The 26,725-nt window shown below is 36.6% G+C and overlaps 1 protein-coding gene across 5 annotated transcripts in view; it reads right to left on the bottom strand.

Moving 5' to 3' along the window:
• The window catches only part of DPH5 (diphthamide biosynthesis 5), a 52,561-nt gene extending 29,335 nt beyond the window's left edge, over positions 1 to 23,226 (bottom strand). For 3 of the 5 annotated variants that reach the window (XM_049616709.1, XM_049616713.1, XM_049616712.1), the window contains exons 1-3: positions 22,443 to 23,226; positions 14,193 to 14,317; positions 6,541 to 6,649 (exon numbers count right to left, since the gene is read on the bottom strand). In XM_049616709.1, coding sequence (XP_049472666.1) covers positions 6,541 to 6,649; positions 14,193 to 14,317; positions 22,443 to 22,577 — 369 coding nt within the window. In that variant the 5' untranslated portion in view covers positions 22,578 to 23,226. The remainder of the gene's footprint in view (positions 1 to 6,540; positions 6,650 to 14,192; positions 14,318 to 22,442) is intronic. The other 2 variants (XM_049616711.1, XM_049616710.1) reach the window with 2 other exon arrangements.
• Between the last annotated feature and the right edge of the window lie 3,499 nt (positions 23,227 to 26,725).

The following is a 26,725-nucleotide window of genomic DNA, read 5'->3' as shown; positions in this document are numbered from 1 at the left end:
GTATCAGGATTGTGCAAGTAGAAGAATGGTACAATCATATCTGCAATTTAAAAATAAAACTATTAAGTGGGAGAGAAGATGGCTATTAAAATATTGACTAAAAACAGTTCCAGTGGAAATGGAAAGAAAAACATTTTTAATATGCCCATGATTCCGCAGGTGGTCAAAATAATTCCAAAGTGACTAAAAGAACAGGAAGCTTCCTCAGATGCGTTCTTCTAAGGTTACATGGCAGTGTAGAGTGTGGATCCCCTTATTACCTAGTTTAGTGTTCACTGTACAAGGTTAGACTTTATCATTTCTACATTAGTCCCTGGACAACAATGAAATCAATTCAATGCTTTTGAAAACTAACAGTAAGAACTACTACAAGGTCAAAACAATGCTGATTATCACAATGAGTCTTGTGCTATGAAAAAAAGGAAGGAAATGAGTTGTTACTTTTTAAAAGTAATATACATATTTTCCAAAGTAGAAATGTATTATATAAACAGAGGAACATATGGCAATAATCAAGGTCACTCATGCAACAGCCAGAGAAAGTGGAAGCATTTCGTAATGATGAGAAAATTATACAATCTTTTCCCTGAAGTCAGCTGCAACTGATAATGCAGTTTTTATGCAGAAATCATTGCTACCTGGTTTCACTGAACTGTCTCATTTATCTGTCCTTTAAAATGTCTCAAAACCATTTTAGTCACCAAATTTTTAAAAAAAGATTCATTCTATCACACAAATGACTAACAAGAAATGATAAATACCACATAAAGAAAGTGTGCCAGAATTTGTAATTTCTTCTTTCTTTGGCCTGTCATCTTCAGGCCAATGTATCCAGGTAAGAATTGAATAAAAAGACTGAAAGAGGGGCGCCTGGGTGGCTCAGCTGGTTAAGCGTCTGACTCTCGATTTCGGCTCAGGTCATGATCTTACGATTCATGTGATCAAGTCCCGTATAGGACTCTGTGCTGATAGGGTGGATGGAGCCTGCTTGGGATTCTCTGTCTCCCACTCTCTCTGCCCCTCCCCTGCTCTCTCTCTCTCTCTCTCTCTCAAAATAAATAAACATTAAAAAAAAAAAAAAGACTGAAAGGAAATATACCAAACTAGTAACTAACTATGGTTACTTCCAGGTAGTGGGACTTCAGATGCTTATATTTTCTTCCTTATACTTACTATATTCTCCTAATTTTCTGTGAGTATATATGTCACTTATCATCAAGAAAAATAAAAATATTTTTTAAAAACAGTTTTTTCTAAAGCAAAGACAATGGTAAATGAAAACAATTTTGGTTCTGCATGACAAAGGTGCCAAATGTTTAACCTTAAGAATTCAAGAAAAGGACTCTGTTCTTGCCGTCTCTGTAGTGAGAAAAATCCCTGATATTTCATTCAGGAATGCCTAAATACAACCAACTTGCCTGGCTCTACACAAATAAATGGATTTTCCTTTGATTAGAAAAATCCTCAAAATACAAATTTCACAAGTGTTAGAAATATTTGTTACTTAGGAATTTCAAATAACATGATTTTAAAGTTTATATGTTTATAACTAGTATTTGAATTGGGAAAAAACCTAAGATTTACTCAATGAAAATCTGAGCATCTAATGTATCTTGGTTAAGGTAACCTTTGCCTGAAGTTAGAAAACAGGCCAGGTTTTTTGGCTTCTAAATCTAGAGGACATTAGAATTGATCTCAGTTAGTATTCTCCATACTTTTTAGTGCCAAGTCTTTTTTTCCAAATAAATTCTTAAATAAAACATCAATAGGGTTAAAGATCAAGGCTCCCTGGGGATTTATTCATTGCTATTTGGTCTCAAGTACTTCAATTTCTGCAGAATTGCTGAAGCAGCTTCATAAATCCTGGTACACTTTGAAAACCATTGATCATGTCCAGTGTTCCTCCCTGTCCCCACATCCCCTTACAGTTAGGAAACCTGAGATCCAGAGAAGTTAGAGGACTCCTTAATTACTGCCTGAGCAAAAGTAAAACCAAGAACTTTTAATCTGCAATTAAACTCAACCTTTTCTATTATTACTTTTTCTTTACCAGTTCTACTCAATATATAGTCAGTTTTTACCCAACATATATATTCTCAGTCTTGTGTTAATTAATCTCTAGGTAACCAAGGTTTCTGTGGTACATATGTATGTATTCATTGGTGTCTGTGTATTTCTATAATACCTCGAAGATTCCAAAGTGCTTCATGACTCTCTTTAACTGTATAGTTCCCTGTGTTGGGAAGGTATCTGCCTTACTGTTCATTTAGCAAACCTCTTATCATTCATTTTTTAAACTACTTTATTGATACATAATGCACATACTGTAACATTCACCCATTACAAATGTACATTCAATTTTTAGTAAACTTACCGAATTGTGCAACCACATGTAGTTTTAGAAAATTTTATCACTTCAATCAGATTCCATATGTCCATTTATAAGTAATACCTGTTCTCAACCCCAGCCAACCACTAACTACTTTCTATCTTACAGATTTGCCTTTTCTGGACATTTCATATAAACAAAATCCTACAATATATAGTCTTCTGTGTCAAACTTCTTTCACTTAACATACATGTAATTAATATCTATGCCAGGACTACTAATTCTTCACAAGACAAAAGGAAAGACTTCAGAGTCTGAAGTAAATTAAACCTAATCACACTCTGCTACATGATCAATTCACTACAAATAAAATCCAAATGGCTGATGTTGGATTAGAGAGCCTAGTGATCCAACCCTATCTACCTATCTGACCTCAGACCACTTTTCTCCAGCCTGCTACTCTCCAATAAGCCCTTCTTTGGTTCCTTCAATGAGCCAAGGTCATTTCCACTTTAGAGTCTTTGCACAAACCATTCCCTTTGACTGGAATATGTTCATTCTTTCTTGATTCATATCTAATCTTAAGTAACACCACTTTAGAGATGCCTCCTTTGACCACCCAATTACAACAGAGACCCAGCCAAATCTCTAACATATATCAGTCTACTTGAATTTCTTATACTTCTCACTACCTGATGTTTATTTTATGGTTGTTATTGCCTCTCCTTCCTACTAGAATGTAAGCTCTTTGAAAGCAGAGACCTTGTTAGACAGGTTTATCAGCGTATCCAAGGCAAGCAAATAATAAATAGGCAAACAATATTTGTTGAATAAATGGATCACTAAACCTCTTAATGATGTCTAACTTGGTAGCCTTTACTACACATTCCCTTTAACAAGAAACATTTTCATAGGAATATGGGGTTTGCAATAAAAAAAACTATTTTATGGCATGCCTATAATAGAATGTGTATCAACTGGTTTTGTGTGTTTTGAAGTGTTAGTCTACACACCTACTTACCTTCATTAATACTGATAATCAAGGGGCGCCTGGGTGGCTCAGTCAGTTGGGTGTCCGACTTTGGCCCAGGTCATGATCTCGCGGTTCATGGGTTTGGGCCCCACGCTGGACTCTGTGCTGACAGCTCAGAGCCTGGAGCCTGCTTTGAATTCTGTGTCTCCCCCTCTCTCTGCCCCTTCCCTACTCATGCTCTGTCTCTCAAAAATAAATAAACATTGAAAAAAAAATACTGATAATCAAGAGTCTAGTTAATAAACTACAAAGTTGATGAAAAATACTCAGTAGTTGATTCTGAGCTCTCTATGCTGCTTTAGAAAACAATGATAAGATAGGTTCAAAAGGGGTTAACAAACTGATAGGCTTAAAAAAATCTGTGCCCATTATTTCCAGGTTAGGAATTCCATACTGCTACTCTTTAACCTAAGGTAAAAACGTTGTAAAACATATACTATTCAGGTCTGTCACATTACCCAAAACAGTACTTCTGTTCAATAACTTGATGGCTGTTTTTGAACTCATGGGAAAGCTTTCACAGAGATGACAGAATCTCTTTCGAAAGTGGTGCCCACTTCCCTTTTAAAAAATTGAGCAAGATGGCATGGCAAGGTAACCTGTTAACATTCTACATTTAGCAAACATATTTCTGAGAACTGAAATCTACTCTTTCAATTATGCCATGCTAAAAAAAAAAAAAAGCACAAGTTCATTAACTTTCTAAGAAAGTTTTTATCTGTCTAGTTTGGTGATACTCAAAATGTACTAGCAACTTCAGCATCACCTGAGAATTTGCTAGAAATGCAAATTCTTAGACACCCACCCCCACCCCAGATCTACTATATCTGAAAATTTCAGGGGAAGGCCAGCAATCTCTTTTATAAGCCCTCTAAGTAATTCTCATGAATACTAAAGTCTGAGAACCACTCGTGTTAAGTTATTGTTTTTCCCATAAATGCTAACCCTAAATACTTAGAAGAAAAAGAGCAGCTACTATAAGGAAGGGGACTTTGAAAACCTTAGGTATTATGCAGGGTATCTATACATTTGTTTTAAAATGTAAAAGTGCCATGAATATGACTGTATTTTTAATGCCTTTTATCTTAGAACACTTAGAAACAGTATCAATAATTACCTCTTTCTCCTAGAATATAAATAACTTGGGTGGTACAAAAAGTATACTTTCATAGAAATTTCATCAAATACCTAAGGCAGAACCTAAAAAGGCACTTCCTGTTTTTCACACAAGTAGTAAGTCATTTTCATACCCAGATTAGAGAATAGAACCAAGATGGGGAAACAATGCTTTGTAGCTGCCCAGAAAAATCCTATATAAAACTGAGAGAAAGCTGAATTGTTAAAAATAATCTATGTAATATGGATATGATCTTAAGGGCTTCTATGGAGACTGTCAATTCTCACAGTAAATTTTCTCTCAAATACCTTCACCTATTTCAGACATGAGAACAATAACACTGTACCTGTCTATCAGCCTAGAGGATCAGGAGGAGAACAGGGTCACCCTAATTTCGTTCCTGCCAGTCTGAATAACAGATATGCATGTGATGAAGACAAAAATCTTTTGAAAAGTTTTATGTTTAGAAAGAAGCAAAAAACTTTAAATGATAAGTCATGATAATTTAGACCAAAATATGATGGAAAGGGGCTAGGTAACTTTCCTCACCAGAAATCAAAATAAAACCAATATGACAAATATATATATACTCCATTAGCTTAAGGTTTATTACACATCTTTGTGTATCACATGATTAATTTATTCTTCTCTTTTTTCCTTTCTCCTGGCAACCATCAGTTCTTAAAAAGTACATGGTCTACAGGAAGAATACTGGACTATGAATCAGGAAATTCCATTCACTTACTCCAGCACAGGAATGTTCAAGAGGGTTTTTAAAAGTGTAAAAAAGAGGGGCGCCTGGCTGGCTCAGTCAATCATTGGACTCTTGATCTCAGCTCAGGTCATGATCTCATGGTTCACGAGATAGAGCCTGGCCTCCTTGAGATTCTCTCTCCCTCTCTCTTGCCCCCTCCCCTACGTGAGCACAGGTGCACAAACACTCTCTCTCTCTTTCAAAATAAATAAACTTTAAAAAAAAAGTGCAAAAAGGCCTTGAATTGGCAAGGTTTTTAAGTATGCATTTTATTAGAAGACAAAAGAGAGCAAAATTCTTTGCCAATTTAAATGTAATAACTAAGTGCAAGTAATGAATACTAAAAGGTGAATCATTTATATCTTTTCTCTGATTCTTCAGAACCAAAGGCAATATTTCTGAGATGACTGGCTAGCATGTCAATTAAATTGAGATATTCTTCCTAGGTAACGCAGAAAATAAAGACACCTCTAAAGCAACAGACACAGACTGGTGTTCCAATGTAAATGTATCTTCTTGTTGTAAATATCTATTTTAAATTATGCTTTCCAGGAAGACACACTGGGGATATCTCATTTCACAGATTCTAAGATGTACGTTTTTTTTTCTATTAAAATATATCTGAAATAGGAATAAGTCCTAACAAGGAATTAAGTCTTAAAACCACTGTTGGCCATGAGCAGTCACAGTTGCCATAGATCATATATGTGTGAACATTAGAACACAAGATACCAAACTTCAGCAGCTTAGAAGAAAACCCCAGAAACAGTTATGGAGCACTCTTTTAACTCCTCAAAACTAAGACTGCTGGGTTAAAATAACCAATACACTGAGATAATTACATAGGTGGCTTAAAAGCCTAATATGATTGGCTTTTGGCTCTTTTACAGATTCCTTTAAGAAATGCGGTATCACGATGCTCGTGATGGGACAGAAAATAATAACCATATGGAAAAATATGCATCAGCGATGCAGAGTAAGTTATTTGGAAGAGTGTGAAAAGGCTTTAGGAATACAGAACCAATTTAATTAGATTAAATTTCCCTGGTTTTGTATGTGACAGTTGGATATAAGATTAAAGTCTTTCTGTAGCTAATTTCAGTGGTCTATTCAATGAGGGGGAAAAAGATCTAAGTTCTAGGGAAATAGTATAAAATATTTAATATTTAAAAATTTAGTACACATTGATGTATTACATAAAATAACATCTTAAAATTCATGAAATATAACAAAATCTACCTGCAATTTGTAGTTTTCTAAAACACTTTTGCTAACTACCATTAAGAAAAAAATCTTCGTAGCATTACCTGTAAACCACAGCAGCCTACAGCATTCATTATGGAAGCATTGTGAATAACTCGGTAAGAGATTCCCAGTTTTGTTGCTCTCAGAATAAGATCGCTGTGTGTGGTAGCCCTGTAGTGGGAAAAGATCAGGTTGGATTAAAGTAACACTGACTTTTTAAGACAGTAAAGGTATAATATTTCATGAGTTCAAGCCAATCAAAGGGTTATGGGGGCTGCTTTTCCTCAATCTGGGGGCTTTCTGACAAGAAAAGTGTTCAGTCTACACATGCCCTTCACGGTGCTAAACTGCACTTGTTACCCTTTTAGAGCAGCCTTGGTAGCTACAGAGAAAAAGGGAAGTTGTACTTACTCTTTTGTCCCTTTAATACCTGCAAACACATCTGTGGAATGGAAGTTCAGCAAGTGAACTCCTGAGCAGCAATTCTCAAACTTTTTGGTCTTAGGACCCCTTTAAACTCTTAAAATGACTGCTCTGAGTTCTAAATGATGGCACAACTAGACCTACTCTATACTTTCTGCTCTATTTTGAAGGTTTCTTTTTTTATATTTTGAAATACTACAGAACAGATGATAAAGAACATTTTTATAGGCTATCAATTTCTGCCTTTATATTAGGGTTCTATCTGACATAATCGTAGTTGCATTTTACATTTGTCTAGCAGTGATTTTATTTTATTTATAACTGTTCTCAGTCTGGTTACTGTATATAACTGTATGTGTGCATGTGTATGTGAGTGCACATTCTGCCTGTTGCCTTTCCTTTGTTGAGACAAATCTAATGATTATGATAAGGTAAGACTTTGGTGGAGAGAGAATATATGTAAATGTAAGTATGGGTACTATGAAATGTAACCCCACATCAATTTAGAACTGCATTATTAAAAGCCTTTTTCCCCTGGATGAAAACTCCAGGTCCTGCTGGGGAAAGCAACATTAGCATGTTTGAGAAACTACATACAAACCAGCAGAACCTGTCAACTGGTCAATGCATACCAAGTAGGAAGATCAAGGGCTTTCACCCCATGAGGCAGTCAGAAACAGATTAACAAATGCCCACCAGGGAAGCCTGTTTTTAATCACACATAAAATAAAAACTAGTATGAAAAACAATCATTAATTTGATTTAGAGCAAGCTTTTAAAAAATAATATAAATGACAGTTATAAAGAATGTTTTTAATATCATCTTCAACAGCATTTCACTACTTAACACTAAGATTAAAGAATATTGAATTAGTTACTTGGTGAGTTATTTGAATAGATGAGCAGAAAGAAAACCTGGTTTAAAATCATACCTCTCTTTACCACAACTTCATTTAAAATGACCAGATGTGGTTGGTATACTATGAAGATTTAATGACCTGACAAAGTGATCTGATTTTGTGAAACTGCCATGAATGTGATTAAATGAGTCCCTCAGATTTCTGCTATGAAAAAATTGGTATTTTATCATCATGATTACCCAAATTATACTGCTTCATGCAAAAGAAAAAACTGGCTTGAAACACAGGTTTAAACCATCATATTGGGCATTCCTTCTAGATCACGAATCATGAAAATGCTTCATTTTGGTGACTGGAAAAGTGTGTGTGTGTGTGTAAAGACAAATTTATTACTACTTCTGGGCACATGGCTCTATCCAAAATCACGTGTGTATACGTATGTATATATGATTTTGGATAGAGCCACGTGCCCAGAAATAGTAATAAATTTATCTTAATAATATTCTTATTACTTGGAATTGCTCTGAAAGCAATTTCAAAAGAGATTCAAGAATGTTCTGATCAATGGAATCAATAAAATAAAGAACATAAAGGTGACCAATTTAAATGTGTAAGACTTGGGGCGCCTGGGTGGCTCAGTTGGTTAAGCGTCCGACTTCAGCTCAGGTCACGATCTCGCGGTCCGTGAGTTCAAGCCCCGCGTCGGGCTCTAGGCTGATGGCTCAGAGCCTGGAGCCTGCTTCTGATTCTGTCTCCTTCTCTCTCTGCCCCTCCCCCATTCATGCTCTGTCTCTCTCTGTCTCAAAAATAAATAAAGGTTAAAAAAAAATTAAAAAAAATAAATAAATGTGTAAGACTTGGTATGTTTATTTTATAATAACATTAGTTTGCAGATAACAGTACTGCCACATTTGACAGTGCTATGGCTTGTGATCTGAAAGTTCATTAACATTTGTAATGATATGCTGAAAGTGATGTTCTCATAAACTACTGGAAGCATTATAAATTGGTACAGTCCTTTGAAAAGTAATTTGACAATACATGCTTGAAAATATCCATGTTCAAAACTTTTGATTTTTTTTTCTTTGGTATTATAAACTTTTTGGAGAAAAAAAATCCAAAATGTAGGGATGAGAGAATGGAAGGAGGGGAAAAGGGTCATATACATTAATCCATACACGGCAGCTTTACTTATATTGGAGAAATAAATGGACTAATGATAATAACGTTGACATTTATTGAATAGCTACTAGATGCCAAGCACATCCATTGCATGGAATGGAAAAAGATCAAATGACCTACATTAAAGCAAATAGAAGACAAGTGAATAAAAAGATATGTTTTTATGTATGTGTGTGCCATGAAGGAAAAGGCACACAACATAAGGATAAAAAAAATTGTGCTCATTGCTTATAAAATATACACGACTACAGAGCATACTAAAATAAAGAATGGAATAACAAAATGGAATCACCATTAAAATTAGTTTAATCGTGACCTTGGTCAACTAAATTCTTTATGGGGATAGAAAGCTTAAGACTGTCATTGCTCACATGACTGGGTCAGATCTATTGACATACAATTTTTTTTACAGTCATTTACATTCTTTATGTGATTAACTTCCACATTCCTATCAGTAACCTGGATAAAAGGGAAAAGATGAGAACTATATCAACTGACTTAACTGACTTTCAATTACCTTCTTTCAAAATTTAAGAGTGGATGATGGTGATGGCTGCACAACAGTGTGAATGTACTTAATGTCATTGAACTGCACACTTAAAAATGCTTAAAATGGTTAATATTATGTTATATAAACCTTATCACAATTTAAAAAATATTAGAATGAAGAATTTGAGATTAAGTACTTTTCAAAGTTTATATTCAGATAAGGGGAAAGGGATTTAAAAATAAAAAATTTTTGTGGTTGTACATAAGGAAGAATTTTGGTGCTTTGCTGCATTCCGTATTTTCTTCCAGGTTTATGCATTTAATGCACACAAATCCTAATTCTTCAAGGCCCAATGAAAATGTACACATTCCCCACCATTCTGTCCGCAACTACCATATCTCAACAGTAATCCAGTGGGTAAATTAAAAATAACCAAGGTACAGTAATTATTACACAAATCTGAATGTAAGATTATGCATGATTATTGGTCAATGACATAGAGCAAATTAATTGCCCAGGAGTTTAAAAAAAAAAAAAAAAAAAAAAAGGCTGCCCTCATTCCTGAATAAAATAATGGGGGACTCATGGAAGAGGTGGCATCTGAGCTGGGTCTTAAGGAATCTACTATTTTACTGAACAGAAACTGGGGATGACTACAGTTGACACTGCTGTACAGTGTATCTGAAAGTTGTTAAGAGAGTAGATCTTAAAGTCTCTCATCACAAGGAAAAAATGTTTTTTTCTTTCTCTTTTTTGTATGATGGATGTTAACTAAACTTACTGAGGTAATCCATTCAAAATATGAGTCAAGTCATTTCACTGTTTACCTTAGACTTACACAGTGCTGTTATGCCAATTAAATGTCAATAAATTGGTAACAAAAGAAACAAATTGGCAAGAAAAGTCTATTTTAAGGAAAAAGTATGAGCAGCAAAAACATGGTAGATAAATACTGCAAAAGCACTTACAAAATGGCAAAACTGTACAATCTGACTCTAGCACAATAAAAACAAAGAGTAACCAAAGAAGAAAGTACATAGACTATTAAAAGACTTAGGCCATGAAGTCAACTTCAGTGTCTACTCAAGGTTTTTGAGCAGGGTAGTAACAGCATCGAGGCACTTTCTCTAGGCCTCAATTTTTCATGTATGTGGAATTCTCCCTTCTACCCCCTAAGTCCCACAGACCTCCTCCACAATTTCCACCTACTGAATTCTACACAGACCCAGCTCAAGCACCAACTCCTCCATAAAACCACCATAGAAAAACTCCAAACTCTTTGCCTTTTAATTTACACTTTTCTATCCTCATCCTCGACCTAATCTTTCAGCAGTGTATCAGAGTTCACCACTCTTTCCTCTCTAAAGTATCTCTTTTCTTGGCTTCTGTTGACAACACACTCTTGGTTTTCTTCCTCCTCTGGCTCTTGACAAGACCACGAAATACAAGTTTCCTAAGGCTTGATCCTAGGTCTTCTTCTTTTCCCCTTGTTCTTTTCTAAAGTGATTTCAGGGACGCCTGGGTGGCTCAGTCGGTTGAGCGTCCGACTTCAGCTCAGGTCATGATCTCACAGTCCGTGAGTTCGAGCTCCGCGTTAGGCTCTGTGCTGACAGCTCAGAGCCTGGAGCCTGCTTTGGATTCTGTGTCTCCCTCTCTCTCTGCCCCTCCCCCACTCATGCTCTGTGTCTGTCTCTCTCTGTCAAAAATAAACATTAAAAAAATTAAAAAAATAAAGTGATTTCATCCGTTTCTCTAGCTTTAAACACCATATCTCTCCCTCTCTCTCACCCCATATATACTCATGAATTCAAAAGCCACACATCCAAGAAAACCCCTTGAGCTCAAGTAGCAGATATCAAATTGCCTACATGACATCTCAAATTTAAAACATTTCCAGAACCAATTCTTGTTTTCCCCTACAAGTTTTCATCATTTCAAGAACTGGCACTATCAACTACTCAGTCACTAAAGCCAGAATTCTGGAAAACTTGCTTCTTTCCTTTTCCTCACCTACATACATAATACTGGCATTCCTCCTTCTAAATTCTTCCCAGTTTGCCTTTTTCTGTCTTCTACCAGAGCCACCCTGTCTCCCTAAATCCCTTCATGCAAGCATTTAGAATGGTCATTTAAGAATGTCAATCAGACTGTGATTCTTTCCTGCTTAAAAACCACCAAAGATGTGCCAGAGTACTTCAAACAAAACCCTACCCCCACCAAGGCCTTACAAGATCTGGGTCTCACTTACTTCTTTAACTCCCTCTCATTCCCTCTCCCTGCTACTCCAGTCACTTTGGCCTTCTAGGTCTTTGAATACATTCTTGCTGTTCCATCTGCTTACAATGTTCTTCCCTTCAGCTATTCCTTTCATCTTTCAGACACCTGTTTAAATATTACCTCAACAAAAAGGATTTTCCATATACCCTGCACAAATTAGCCTATTCCTGTGAGTCCTTTTTTTCCTTGACAGGCCTATCAAAATTTTAAATTTGTTATTTTTTCTTTCATTGATGTCAGCCTCCCTTACTAAACTGTGAAGCCCATGTTTTATCATCTAACATATATCCAGCATGTAAGAGTGCCTGTCATGATATAAGTGTTCCAAAGATATTTATTGAATGGAGAAATGTCAGTCTAAGATATGCCTCATCTTCCTTTGTGACCCCAGGCAAAATATTAAACAACTCTTTCCATTAATATTTCATTGATATCTACTATATTGTGAGGGAAACTAGGGAGATAAAATTGTGAAGGACAGCCTATAAATATAAAAGGTAGAGGTATATATTTATTAAAAAAATACATTGTGAGGCAATGTATGAAAACTCATATGAATAATACTTTAGCTGTTAGAAACAGAACTTCTCATCTGGGTAATAAAAGACTGCATCACTGAGAATATGATGTCTGAGTTAGGCTTCAAAAGATGGCTGGACCCTGACAATCAGAAATATACCAAAAGGTATTATAGATGCAGGGAAGAGTTTGAACAGATGTATAGAATGAGAAATCAAGATGATGGTGGAAGAACAAACTGGTTGGCATGAGTGTGGGCAAACTAGGACAAGAAAACCAAATACAGTTAGAAGGGCAGGCTGGACAGTACCTTTCATGTCTGGCCAACGGACAGAGCTACTAATTCTCACTTTGAGCTCAAGTAAGATTTTCAAATTGTGGTTTCACAAATATAAATTTGACTACAACATAGGTAATGAAATAAGAATCTGTACCTGGACCAGACAAAAGGTTACTATATTAAACTAGGGAATAAAAAAGATTTAAAAAAATTTGGTTAACAAAAAAAAAGGTCAAAAGCAGTGCTTCTCATACTAACTAGTAAAAGGTCAATATTTTAAGTTCTAAATGGTCATGGAACAATAGTTTTGTAAAATGCAATCAAAATTAATGATTAGGAAAATAAAATATAAAATACAAAATATAAGCTCCAAATTATAATTATGAGATTCAGCAGAGATAAAATTACTTCTAAAAACTGCTATAGAATTTCTAAATGCTTACTCTCAATTTCTGTAGTTCTCATCATGGACTAGAAAATTTGTGGGCTGGGACCAATCTATAAACCTCACATTGAGCAGCACTGGTTTACTGGGCTCTGTCAGTGACTAGATGCCATGGAAGTCAAAAGTAACTCTGAGATTACTCTTTTAGGTGACTGTAAGAATTGTTATACCATCAAGTAAGAAAGTTTGGTGAGTTCAGAAGGTGTCACTATAAAAAAATATGGAATTTTGGCAGGAATCCAGTGCACTAATGAGAAAATCCTACAACAGTTTCAAGACATTTTATACATAGAATTTTTCATCACCTTTATTTTATTTTACTATTTTCTGGCTAAAAGAAATAAATAAAGGAAAAATAGGTACTGCTAATTTGGAGGAAGACTTACAGAAAACAATGTCATAGGCTAAAACAAACTGTTATTTTTAAATGTGTGATTATACAATGTCATTTGCAACCAAGCATAATAAGGAAACATAATCTCTGGCATACCATACTGATGTAAATTACTTTTTTTTTTTGACAGACACATGCACATGTAACTCCATTCTTTTTGAAAAACATCCTTGGTGGTGAGTTCATAGTGCTTTAATTGTCCTTATGTTCCTTAAATCTGTGACATAAATCTTGGGTCACCAGCTGGAGACAAAGAACTCCTCTGTTTTGCTTGACATTAGAGATTGATGATGCTTGACTAGACAAGTAGAAACCCATCTTTTTAGTAATGGGGAAAGAACAGAGCTCCCAAGGGATATAAGAAATTGAAATCTGAGGCTTGACAGATTTTTAAATTCAAGGCAAGTAAAGTGACAATGTTGATAAATATGAAGTGATTAAAAAAGAAAAACAAAAAAGCCTAGGATAAAGGAATCAGAAGATGCTTGCAATTTACCTGAAAAATAAATGGCAGCTATAACTCTTGATAATGTAATAAACTTATTAATAATGATATACTAGTTAGGTCATTTGATGTCCTAAGTTATCTTCTAAAAGAATAGCAAAAGCAATGATACAAACTTTAGAACAGACCCTTAATAACCAATGTTAAGAGTTACATATGATGACATCCTTATCAAGCAGATTTTCTTCACTAATCTCAAAGATAATGAAAGTTTATGAGATTTTAGAACCTAGGTAAACACAGTCCTTTATTAGGACCTGGCAAGTAAAAGTTTTAAATGGAATAATTCTTACCGAGTTAAAAACAAGCAAATAAATTAAAATATCTGCTTTGACTTACCCAAATGGATCACCAACCACAAGGAATGCAACATCACAGATATCGGCATCCTTTAAAATATTATCTGCTTCTTGTTCCACTTCTTCTCTATCAGCAAGAATCAATTTTCTTCCGTAGAACTCTTCCTACAGATTTAAGTCCAATATCAAAATGAGACAGCAGGTGACCATTTATACACACACACACACACACACACACACCAATCTCTGTCTGGGGCTGGTGCAAATTTTGGCAACCATCCAGACATCCATACATAGATCACTGAATAGGACTCATCAGTGAGCTAGCACTCTATAACATGTTGCAATTAAACTCTGTCTTTGGGGCTATCTTAATATCCCAAGAGGAGGTAGACCTCCTAACATCTGAGACTTTCTGCATTTTAAATTTATCTAAATCTGAGTCTAACAGACCAGGCAGAATACTGTAGAATGAACAGAGAACATGTTTGTACGAGTCTTACTTCATAAACATACTAATAAAAATGAATATATTAAATAATAACTATAAACATACATGGTAATTTGGGTTTAATTAAATTTTCCATAGGAAAACCTATAGGACTCTGGCTAAAATAAAAGGTAACTTCAATAAGAAATAATAGAAAATTAAGATTCAGTCATTTACAGAACCAGCAAACATTCCTATATAATTGCAGGAAAGATTGATTGAAAACTGTATTTCTGGGGTGCCTGGGTGAGTCGGTTGAGTGTTAGACTCTTGGTTTTGGCTCGGGTCATGATCCTAGAATCATGGGATGGGCCCCACGTCAAGCTCCGTGCTGAGCATGAAGCCTGCTTAAGATTCTCTTTCTCTCCCTCTGCACCTCTTCCCCACTCATTTTTTCTCTAAAATAAATAAATAAGAAAATAAATAAATAAATAAATAACAACTGTATTTCCTACTTCCTGCTAAAAAGGCAGAGATCCAGGGGAGAGAAAAGAATTCTAAGTATATAGGAAGTCTCAACACAAACTGCTTTGTGAACCAATTCCGTGAAGTTCAACTCTAAAGAATAAACCCAGGAGGCTGACCTTAATGGATGGCAGCATGTAAGTACAGAGAGTGAACTGGTGTGCCAGTGGTCATATGGCAGTGGTTACAAACTATTATGCAAAGTCATGAATCTTATTAACTGATTTCCCGTGGAATAATATGTAATTCAAATATAGTAAAAGTGGATGCATAGACAAATACTGTTTCTTACATACTGAGAAGTTTGAGCTATAAAGATTATATTAGAAGTCAAATGTTACAAGGACTGCTATAATAGAAGCGTTATCTGGTACTCAATATCTGTCAAGCAAAAGAGTAAATGAGCAAATGATTAAGCATTTGAAGATAAAGGCTATAGTTCCAACTCAGATAACTATTTCTTAATACTTAACTAGAATCTGTTCTTGAAAAAAGATCCCTTCCCTTTCTCTGCATATCTTTGCAGAGATGTTCCAGAAGTTCCCAATGACAACGACGTTTTTACAGATAAAAAGTGTTCTCTTTATTTTCACTTTTACATTTTTTCTTAATCATTCATTTGCATATAACTTCCTTTAATTTCATGAGCCCAGAAAACTTATCAGTGGTAGAACATTTATATTCACATATATCTAAGACATACACATGATTACTGAAAACTGAAGGAAATGCTTTTTTTCCTGAACTTCTAACATCTTTTTTTTAATATGAAATTTATTGTCAAATTGGTTTCCATACAACACCCAGTGCTCAACCCACAGGTGCCCTCATCAATGCCCATCACTCACTGAACTTATTTCTTAAAAAAAATTTAAAAAATCACATGTGACTAGCTTAATGCTAGCAGTAATTTTAAATCCTATTCAATACTTTATGATTCAACAACAGAAAACCTCACTCTTCTTAAGACTTCTATCATGTATCACTCCATATTTATTACTTAAGAAACATTTCATTATCTAATTGAAACACAATATTAAAAAAAAAAGTATCCACATATGCATAACCGTACACTTACACCCCAAACACTCCATTATAACCAAATAGCTAATCCTTTTGAAAAAAAATGTAAAAAAGGGAAGAGATAATAAAAGTAGTAAGAAACTGGTATTACATTATTCTTAATTTACCTACTTGTTTATTCATTTACTCAAAGAATATTTCGTTTTTTAAAAATTTTTTAATGTTTATTTATTTTTGAGGGAGAGAGAGACAGAGCATGAGTAGGGAGGGGCAGAGGAGGGAGTCACAGGACCTGAAGCAGGCTCCAGGCTCCGAGCTGTCAGCACAGAGCCCGACACGGGGCTCAAACTCACAATCTGTGAGATCATGCCCTGAGCCGAAGTCAGACGTTCAACTGACTGAGCCACCCAGGTGCCCCAAAGAATATTTCCTATACACAACCTCCAAGCCAACCTCTATGCTTGTTGTCGGCAAATAGTGCTGAATGAGACATACATGGCCCCTGTCCTGTGGCTTATAATGTCTAGTGGGGAATTATCTAACCACATCATTAAGTGCTATAGAAGCATGGAATCTAGTGAGAGTCAGGGAAGGGGCAGGGGGGAAAAGCAGTATAATTTAACAAATAATTTTAAATTTATATTATACATTATCAAATGACTCATTAGCCAGTTTTTGTATAGCATCAGCCCTAATCTCCTCCATGAAAATGAAGGTAAAACTCAAAAAATTCATTGCTTTAAGTTGAAAGCAATGTTTAAAGCTTCTTGCTTTAAGTTGGCAGGTTTTGTATAAGGAGGGCAAGGTAAAAACTCAAAATTAAAATTACTTTTGGGTATTCCTGGAAGGATACATGAAAAATTAGTAATAACTGCCTCTATGAAGGGGAACTGGGCTAGAAATATTGCAATGTATATACCATTTAGTATCTTTTAAATTCTTTTTTAAATGTTTATTTATTTTGAGAGAGAAAGAGAGACTAGGGGAGGGGCAAAGAGAGAGGAGAATCCTAAGTAGGCAAAGAGAGAGAGAATCCTAAGCAGACTCTATGCTATCAGCACAGAGCCCTACATGGGGCTTGATCACACAAACTGTGAGATCATGACCTGGGCCAAAATCAAGGGTTGGGACCCTTAATCAACTGAGTCACCTAGGCACCCCTAATATCTTTTTAATTTTATACCATACAATGTATTACCTAGTCAAAAAAACAAAAAAAAAAAAAAAAAAGAAAAGTACAGGGCAGAAGTAGAATGTGTAAACAAAATCTTAAGAAAACAAAATCTTAAACACACACACACACACACACACACACACATTAACATTTAAAGAAAGAACAGAGAAATAGGGTTTATAAAAGGGACTGAGAAAAATGGAAAAGTACAAGTAAAACTAAGAAAAAGTCATGTCTTAAGAGCCAGCTTTAAGGAGTGAGCAAGTATGTCAAAAGCAGTAAAACAGGTAAGAATTGAAAAGTATCCTCTGGCATTCTCAGCTATTAAATAACTGCTCAACAAACAAATATTTCAGAGGAATGGAAATCAGCTCACAGGAGTATGAGACATGAGTGAAGCAGGGACAATAAAAGTATGCTGCTTTTTCAAAAACTTTGGATAAATAAGAGAATAGTAACTATGGAGAAAAGATGTTTAAAAGTGGAGAATTTTGGGGTGCCTGGGTGGCTCAGTCAGTTGAGCATCTGACTTCGACTCAGGTCCTGCATCAGGCTCTGTGCTGACAGCTCAGAGCCTGGAGCCTGCTTCAGATTCTGTGTCTCCCTCTCTCTGCCCCTCCCCGACTTGCACTCTGTCTCTGTCTCAAAAATGAATAAACATAAAAAAAAAAAAAAATTAAAGGAGAGAGTTTTCAGAAGAGACAATACCTAAATATGGTTTCAGGTTCAGGGGAGAAGCATATTAAGACAGACTGAACATAAAGAAGAAAGAATAACTGATGGGAATAAAGTTTCAGAGGAAGGGAGAGAAAGAAGTTTGAGAAAAACACATCTACTTAGTCTTGAACAGGAAGAGAACTTCAATCTAACAAGCCATTTTCTTTTCTTTTTTTTTTGTTTTGTTTTTTTTTGAGAGAGAATACAAGCAGAAGGGCAGAGAGAGGGAAACACAGAATCTGAAGCAGGCTCTGTGCTGACAGCGCAGAGCCCAATGCAGGGCTCAATCCCACAAACTGTGAGATCATGACCAAAGCCAAAATGAAGAGCTGGACACCACTGACTGAGACACTCAGACGCGCCTAACAAGTCATTTTCTAAGACTGGAGGGAAGACAGATTCAGATTTAGGGCAAGGACAAATGGGAAGTTAATGGGAAGTTAATGAAGGTCATAGCTGGTTGCCTCATCTTTCTCAGTGGGAAGGCCTTTACTGTCTTCTCCTCTATCCCTCCAATATCATTCCACAGCTATCAGATAGGAAGACAGGAAGTAGAGCGAGTTGGTACCCAGATGAAGTAGATTAGGAAGAAAAGGGAAGGAACATACATACTGGAAGAAAATGAAAGTTATTTGAGTGATGCCCAAGAACAAGTATAGCAAATTATTATGCTTGTTTCTTCCATGCTTTTGCTCACAATTATTTTTTCTCCAGTAAAGAACACTATGCTCTTTCTCTTCCCTTTACCAAATCTTATCTATAATAACTGTCTCTTTCTCTTCCCTTTGCCAAGTCTTATCTATAATAACAACATTTATAGTATATTTACATTAGGATCACTCTGGGGTCAGGCATAGTTCTAAGAACTTACCCCTATGAATTCATTGAATCTTCGTTATAATCTATGAGATAGCCCCTATTTTTATCCCTGTTTTAGAGATAAGAAAAAGACCACAGAAAAGTTAACTGATTGTCCAAAGTCACAGAACCTTGGTTGATTACAAAACATCCCATGTATCATAAATAAGCCATAGACAGGCAGAGCTTAGTGATCTCCTCTGCTTTTTGCAGGGTGGCTACAGCCCCAAAGTTAGCTCCTTTTGGCCATAGCTGCTTTCTCTATTTACCCTGCGGAGCTGTGCAAATATTGCCATTTTCAATCTAGACTATGAAAACAAAAGAAATAAAACAAAAAGATTGGGATGCATTATTTTAAGACACAGCTTAAATTCCATCTATTCTGTAGTCTCCCTTGACCACCATGGACTGAAGTGATCTTTTTTTCTTTTTTTAATGTTTGTTTATTTTTGAGAGAGCGCGAGCAGGGAGGGACAGAGAGAGAGAGGAAGACATAGGATCTGAAGCAGGCTCTGCTCTGACAGCAGAGCCTGATATGGGGCTCAAACTCATGCACTGTAAGATCGACCTGAGCTGAAGTTGAATGCTTAACCAAACTGAGCCACCCAGGTGCCCCATGATGTGATCTTCTTTCTTATATGGATTTCAATTAGAATTAATAACTAGTAATTATTTATTATGTAAGGCAGCTTCTCCTAATTCATGAAAACAAGAGCACTGGCTTAAGTAAGATCATCTAAGTTCTTCCCAGCAATATCATTTTATAGCTTCTTTCACTGTTGTCATGAATTGTTATTTAAATCTTCCTTTATTATTTATGTTTTCCTGGGTATAACACAGATAAATCATGAACCACTTGAGAACAAAGGCCATACCTTTTACTTCTTTGTATAAGGCACTACAAGTGTATTACACCAAATCGGCATAGAAGATCATAATTTATTCACAGAAAGCGCCTAAAGAAATTCAAAGTGTATATAACAAAACTAAAACTCTTCCCTGGATTCACTGTCTCTAGTTTAATGAACTTTTGAATACTACAGAACATATAAACAATACTACCTATTTGGCAATTTGAAAACAATAGCTTTCAATGTAAGAATAGATAAATTCCAGATTTGTTTAGTAACATCTATATATGGCTTTCATAATTTTGTGTGATTATTGATAAAAGAAAGCACATGTTCACTGCAGAAAATAGGTTTTTCCAATCTTTTTTTTGCACTGTGTAATAATTATCCAGGTATTGAGACCAGATTGTACATACAGGTGTGAGCACGTGTCAACAATTTTTAAAAATCAATTTGTTTAAAGAAAGAAAAAGGTAGAAATGAAAAAACAAAAAGGAAGTCACTGAAGAGAAAGTGGCTCTGACATTTTACTGGGCAATATAAGGCATGAATTTATTTATTTATTTATTTATACCTTAACTTATTCTAGAAAAGAGTCACTAAAGGTGGCTGATGTCACACAGAAAGTTGCTCAGGGAAAAACATGAACTAAAGACCTGGAGAAGGTCATGAAGAACAGACTGATGGAATTCTGTGATAAGAAGATTCAAAATTCACTCTTTTGCTTGAATGCTACCTTTCTCTGAAATTATTATTCTGTGAAGCTATGATCTATCCCTGAATATACAGAGACACTGTATGTTACAAAGGTGAAGAGTGGTGGTTCTCAACTCAGGACTGCCTCGGCTCATATTCTGGCTCTATCACTCATTATCTGTATGACCTTGGGCAAGTTTCTTTGTGCCTGTAAACTGTGAACAGTAATTATAGAATAATAATCCTGTTCCACATATAAAGCACTTAGAACAGTACATAGTAAGTATTCTATTAATATTAGCACTTACTATTGTAGAGAAATGGATATTCCAGCACCTTAACAAAGAACACATAATTTACCTGTAGGTGAGGTTAGGCCCAGCCCGAATTCTACATTTTTGGGAAAAGAATACTTGAAAAAATTACAGCAACCAACATTACCATTTAGTTAGCACTTAAAATTTACAAAGCACTTTCAAATATATCATCTTTTTTTAAGTTATTTTTTTAATGTTTATTTATTTTGAGAAAGAACTCAAGCAGAGAGAAAGAGAGAGAGAATCCCAAGCAGGCTCTGTGCTTACAGTGCACAGTCTGTGAGACAGAGCCCCGAAATGGGGCTCTGACAAACCGTGAGATCATAACTTGAGTGGAAATCAAGAGTTGGACGTTTCACCAACTGAGCCACCTCAAATATATCATCTTAGTAAAACCCTACCTTAATAAAATCTCCAATTGGTTATTATCTCTATTTTCACAAATGAGATAATTGAGGTTTAGATAAATCCAGAAATGTGCCTATCAACAACTACCATTACTGGAGACTTTTGTGACAGGCACTACATTAAGAACCTATGAGGTGGGCATTCTTATCCCCATTTCACAAAGTAAACAACTAAAGTTAAAGGACTTGTCCAAGGTTACATGGTAACATGTAACAGAGAAGATTTAAAGTCAGGTCCAAACTTTCCTCTATGCTAAATCCTGACATCTTACCCTAAAAAATGCTGATTTGTTTTATTTGTCTCTACTCTCTTAGATGAATTTAAGTCCATTCTAGTTTTCCTTAATTACTGGTAAGAGAGGAATACTTATTATCTTGAGCTTAGACAATTTGCTCCATCCTAACAAATCAGAGTCAACAAATCAAAGCTGGTCGTTAGATGCAACTTTCATATCAATACCAATTCAAGTAGCAGTCCTTAATTCCTTGTAACTCTGAGACCAGAATTCCCTGGGCTGTGAATATGAGAGGGCATTAGACCTGAAATTCTCTAGGTCATTTTTTTTGTTTAGAAGCCTTGACAGACCAGACAATTCTAAAATCCTCTCCCTCCTCCTATAACACGTCCACCACTCTGTTCATCTTAATTTACATGCCATTTGGAGTTTGACAATGGACATGAACTACTTAACCCCTCCTCCAAAATGTACTGAGCCCTTAACAAGAGCCAGCTAAATGCATGATAAATTAACAAATCCTAAGTTTATTAAGTCCCAGGCTTATTCAGTATACACAAGAGTATGTGTATAAGCCTTACGGGGAGTCTTTTTAAAGGTAAGCCGTCTCTGGATAGGATACAGACAGAAAGGCAATTACCATTCCCTATGGAAATACTTCAAAGGGAGAAGCTTTCAGTGTGGTTTCTGAATATATAACCAACTCATTAAAGCTATGTCAGTACCTCATTAGCCCTCAACTCAGAAAAAAATGGACTATCTCATGAAATAAGGGATTTTGAGAACTATCCCCAGGAGTGTAAAGTAACTTTCCTTTCCTATTTACTGGAGAAAACCACAAAATTAGACTTGTAAAGTAAGACAAAAGCACCCTTTCATTTTCCAAGTCACTTGGTTGTTGTATTATTTCCATTCTTGTACTCCTCAGATCCTTAATGAGCAGGGGATGGGTTTTAAAAGGTTTCAACAAGCAGACCTGAAAAGTGCGTTCAGCTTAGTGTAATGAAAATCAGCTGTTAGCTTTCTTCCCAGGACTGGAGATCCTTAAGCACCTACCAAGACTTCCTTCCCTACAGTCAGGATTGAGGTATAGGCTTCCAGATACACCCGACTGCAGCGTCTAACAATTTCCAGGCCCTTGACTGTGATGTCCTTGGCATCGCCCAGGCCCAGGCCGATCAGGTAAAGCATTTCAAAGTCCAGGGAGACTGCAGGACGAAGCGAACAAGAAAAACATGTGTCAGCTACACCGAGGATATCTAAAATCTAGTGATGAACATGGAAACTGAAAACCAAAACAGCCGGAGGAGAGACGGCAAGTCACGAGCGAGGTCTGAGAACCTCACTCCACGCCTCTTACATGAGGATTGGAATGAATGTTTGTAAACAACCCTACCCCGCATTTTCTCGTTACACCAACCTATGAGCACACAATTACCCTAGAAAGAATTGTAGTTGGGTCCCCAAAAGCCTAAAAGCAGCCTTTCCGAAAATATAGCTACCGAAAGCGATGATTCGCGCACAGAGAAAATCCACGCCGCCGGCCTCACCGACGGTGCCGCAAAACGTCAGCGCCTTTACTGCACTTTACGACTAGCTGGAGGGGCGGGCAAGCCGGCCTCTGCGGGTGGGGTGGGGGAGATCTGCCGGCTGCGCCAGAAGTGACCCGCCCGCTGCTAGGGTGGGGAAGCGAAAGGTCAGTCGGTCGGGCAGTCTGTCTAGAGTCCCCACCATGGCCTCTGGGAAAGGACGAGGAGCACCTGCGATCCCCTTAGCCAGTGGCTTTACACATCCCCAACCTAGGACAGGGTAAGTGCAGGAGCTCTTTGCCTGGGAGGAGCTGGACCCGAGGTTGGGTAGCGCAGCGCGGCGCGTTACGCCTTTTCTCCTTCGGTCACGAGAACGGGTGACGTGTGGGACGGACTTCCCTAATTTGCTCGGGATTGCCCTAGTGCAGAGATTTCCATCCTCGCCTTTGCATTGCGCTGCCGTTTAACCAGCTACCTCCCTGATGAGGTGTCAGTGTAGCCAAACCCGGCCATCAGTGTGATTCTGATTTCCTAGAGGGGCGGTAATTTCTGGGGTTTGTCCCCAACCCCAAGACTTCATGCCGGAGTGCCCCGAGGGGCGTGACTGGGATATGCCTCAGCCATCCTCAGTGTCGGGAAGCCCAGAGCCGCCCTCTCGTCCCGTTCCCCCCCCTCCCGCCCCGTGCCTTTCCAAGTGACCTTTAAGAGTGCTCAGGAATTTCAGACTTCTTGCTTCCACAGGGGGAATTCCTATAAAGTAGTTAGTTAGATGTAGTTCCGATATCGAAATGGTTTGTTTTGACTGTAAATGCTGTTGGTAAGGTCACTAGTGACCTCATCCAAGTTAAGAAGACAGTTTCCATTGTTTATCTTAGGCAGTGTTGATTATTCAGAATTTTCCTGCTGCTTCTCAGACAATGCCTTGTGTCTTTTTTTGCCCAATACCTGTTACTTAACCCTTAATTTTATGTTTTTTCCTAGGCTCCATCCACCCTTTGCACTTCACATTCAATACACTCTTCATGACTGATTCTATCCAGTTTCATTACATCCATCCATTCTTCATACCATAAACAAAAATTAATTCAAATGGATCATAGATGTACATATAAACTATATGGAAAACAAAACAATAAAACTTCCTAGAGAGAGAATAGGAGAAAATATTTGTGATCTTATTTAGGCAAAGACTCCTCAGGTGCAACACCAGAAGCACGATGTAGAAAAGAAAAATTGAGAAATTGAAGTTCAGAGAGATAAAACATATGTTCTTCAAAAGACATTGTTGAAGCCACACACTGGAAGAAAACATTTGCAAAACATGTATCCGGTAAAGGATTTGTATCAGGAATGCGTAAATAACCCTCAAAAGGTAAAAATAAGAAAACAACTTAATTTTTTAAGTAGGCAAAGAATTTGAAAAAGAATCTCCCAGAGAATAAGGTAAACAGATCCCCAAAGAGGATACACTAACATCAAATAAGCCACATCATTAGACATTAGGAAAATAAAAATTAAAACCACGGTGAGAATCTAGTATATTCCTATTAGAATGGCTGAAATTGGAGGACCTGGGTGGCTCAGTCAGTCAAGCATCTGACTTATCAGTCAAGTATCCGACTTTGTCTCAGGTCATGATCTCACAGTTTGTGAGTTCAAGCCCCCCGCATCTGCATCCGGTTTGCTGCTGTCAGCACAGAGCCTACTTGAGATCCTCTGGCCCCCTCACTCTGTGACCCTCTGTCTCTCTCTCTCTCTCAAAAATAAAAACAGTAATAAAAGAATGGCTACAATTAAAAGCAAAAACAAAATAAAACCCTGAATATTCACTCTCAATAATTTTGGGTATCTCTAGTATTTTGCTGACTCAGATTTTAATCTCCCATTTAGACCTCCCCTTCAGCCTCCTATATTTAACTTTCTGCTGGAAATCACCTAGATAACCCAGAGACATATCACATTCAAAGCTGAATCCATCTTCTTCCCTTTCAACTTGGCTTTCCTTCTGTATTATCTACTTTGGATGGAAGGCATTATCAACTACAGACTTATGCAAGCCAGACACGTGGAAGTTACCCCCCATTCAGTCTAACATATCTGCCTCTCTTGGTAGAAACCTTACCTACTGTCGCAGTCTTTCTTTAGGTCTTCATATCACTCCTGCAGCTGGTCACCATGTCTCCCGCACATTCATACTTCTAGGGGCCAGAGAGATCTAGCTAGGATACAATCTGAAAATGTCATTCCCTTCTAAAAATCCTTTTGAGGCCAAGAAAAAGTCCAGGCTCTTCAAAATATCCCACAGGATCATCCCTGGAATGACCTCTGCCTACCTCTCTCTAGCCTCATGTCTCTCCACTCCATACCACGAGCTTTTACTCTGGCACTACTCTTCTGTGCCCACAACATTCTCCCTTTGTGCCTCTGTGACTTTAGTCAGGCTGCCACCTCTGCATTGAATATTCTCTCCCATTCTCTCCTATCTAGGCCACTGCTCACTCTTTAAGACTAAGTTTAGGAGTCCTTCCCAGAGATCCCTGAGGTAGGGTTGAGTATCTCCTTGTAATTACAATAATACTGTATGCATATACTTATCAATCAACTTAAGTGTTTTATAATTGTCCATTTGTGTATCTTCCTTAACCAAACCATCAATTTCATAAAGTTAGGGCCTGTATCTTATATTACACAATTACACAATTGTATCTTATATTACACAGTTACCCAAGGTACACTTAGTGCAGTGTCTGTCACATAGTAGGTATTCAGTAAATAATTATTAAATAGATCATTTATGTATACACTAGTAGCTGAGCAATTTCTTTGAATTATGGTGTAGTTTCCTATCTTTATGAAATAAATGCAGGGTGTGGTATATTTTAGATGACTCCCAAAAAGTCGTTGATGGAATGTCAAACAAAAACAATGCCTCACTTATGCCACTTCAGAAAGTTATTTACGTTAAAAGGTTTATGACACAGTTCACATATACTTCATATGCACCCTGTTGAGTAGGTAAGCTTTCCAATGTACTGATCATGTTTTTGTTGTCAGATTTGCTTTGGGTAATTCCAGGTAGATTTACAGTGAAAAGGCAATGTCAAAAGGAATAATTAATCAAAAGGAAGGTGTTGTCTATCTCCTTTTAGGAAATCTGTATTGAAAATGAAGTTATTCTGGGTAGGTAAGGAAATATTCTTTTTAGATATGGAAGCAATTTCAGTTTTTGCTCTTCAGAATTCAGTCAAAGGAACTGCTTTCCCTATAGAATTCTTAAACCTTTTTACCTGCCTTCATTTCTCAATAAGAGTGTAAATTTAGGAACTTTTCTGGAGATAAAGTAAAGGTGTTATGCAAATCTCTGCAACTCAACAAATATAACCAGCAAACTCTTGCTGTTCTTTTTTTGCAGAATTATTCTGTGTGATTTGGACATTTCTCTCTTACCATTTAAAACAGTTTCAAATATGATTGCATTTCCCTCAATAATTTATTATTAAAAACTTCAAACACTTAGAAAAGTTGAAACAGTTTTATAATAAACATCCATATAGCCACCTCTTAGGTTTGTTCTATAGTTGTTAACATTGTGCTGTATTTGTTTTATCACATGTTTATCCATTCATCCATCCATCAACCCATCTTATTTTTTGATGCATTTCCAAGGGAGTTGCAGACGTAAGTACACATATTGATTGCATTTTGCATGAAAGATAACCCCCTCATCTAGGTAAACAGATTAACAAAACATAGCTTATTTTGATGATAATGAAAGCAGTTAGTCAGAATACATATTTATAATGCCATTGC

Source organism: Panthera uncia (genome assembly GCF_023721935.1).
Source record: "Panthera uncia isolate 11264 chromosome C1 unlocalized genomic scaffold, Puncia_PCG_1.0 HiC_scaffold_4, whole genome shotgun sequence".
In the NCBI taxonomy this organism is placed as follows: Eukaryota; Metazoa; Chordata; class Mammalia; order Carnivora; family Felidae; genus Panthera; species Panthera uncia.
Note: the sequence above shows the minus strand (reverse complement) of the source record. Positions and strands in the feature narration are given on the sequence as shown.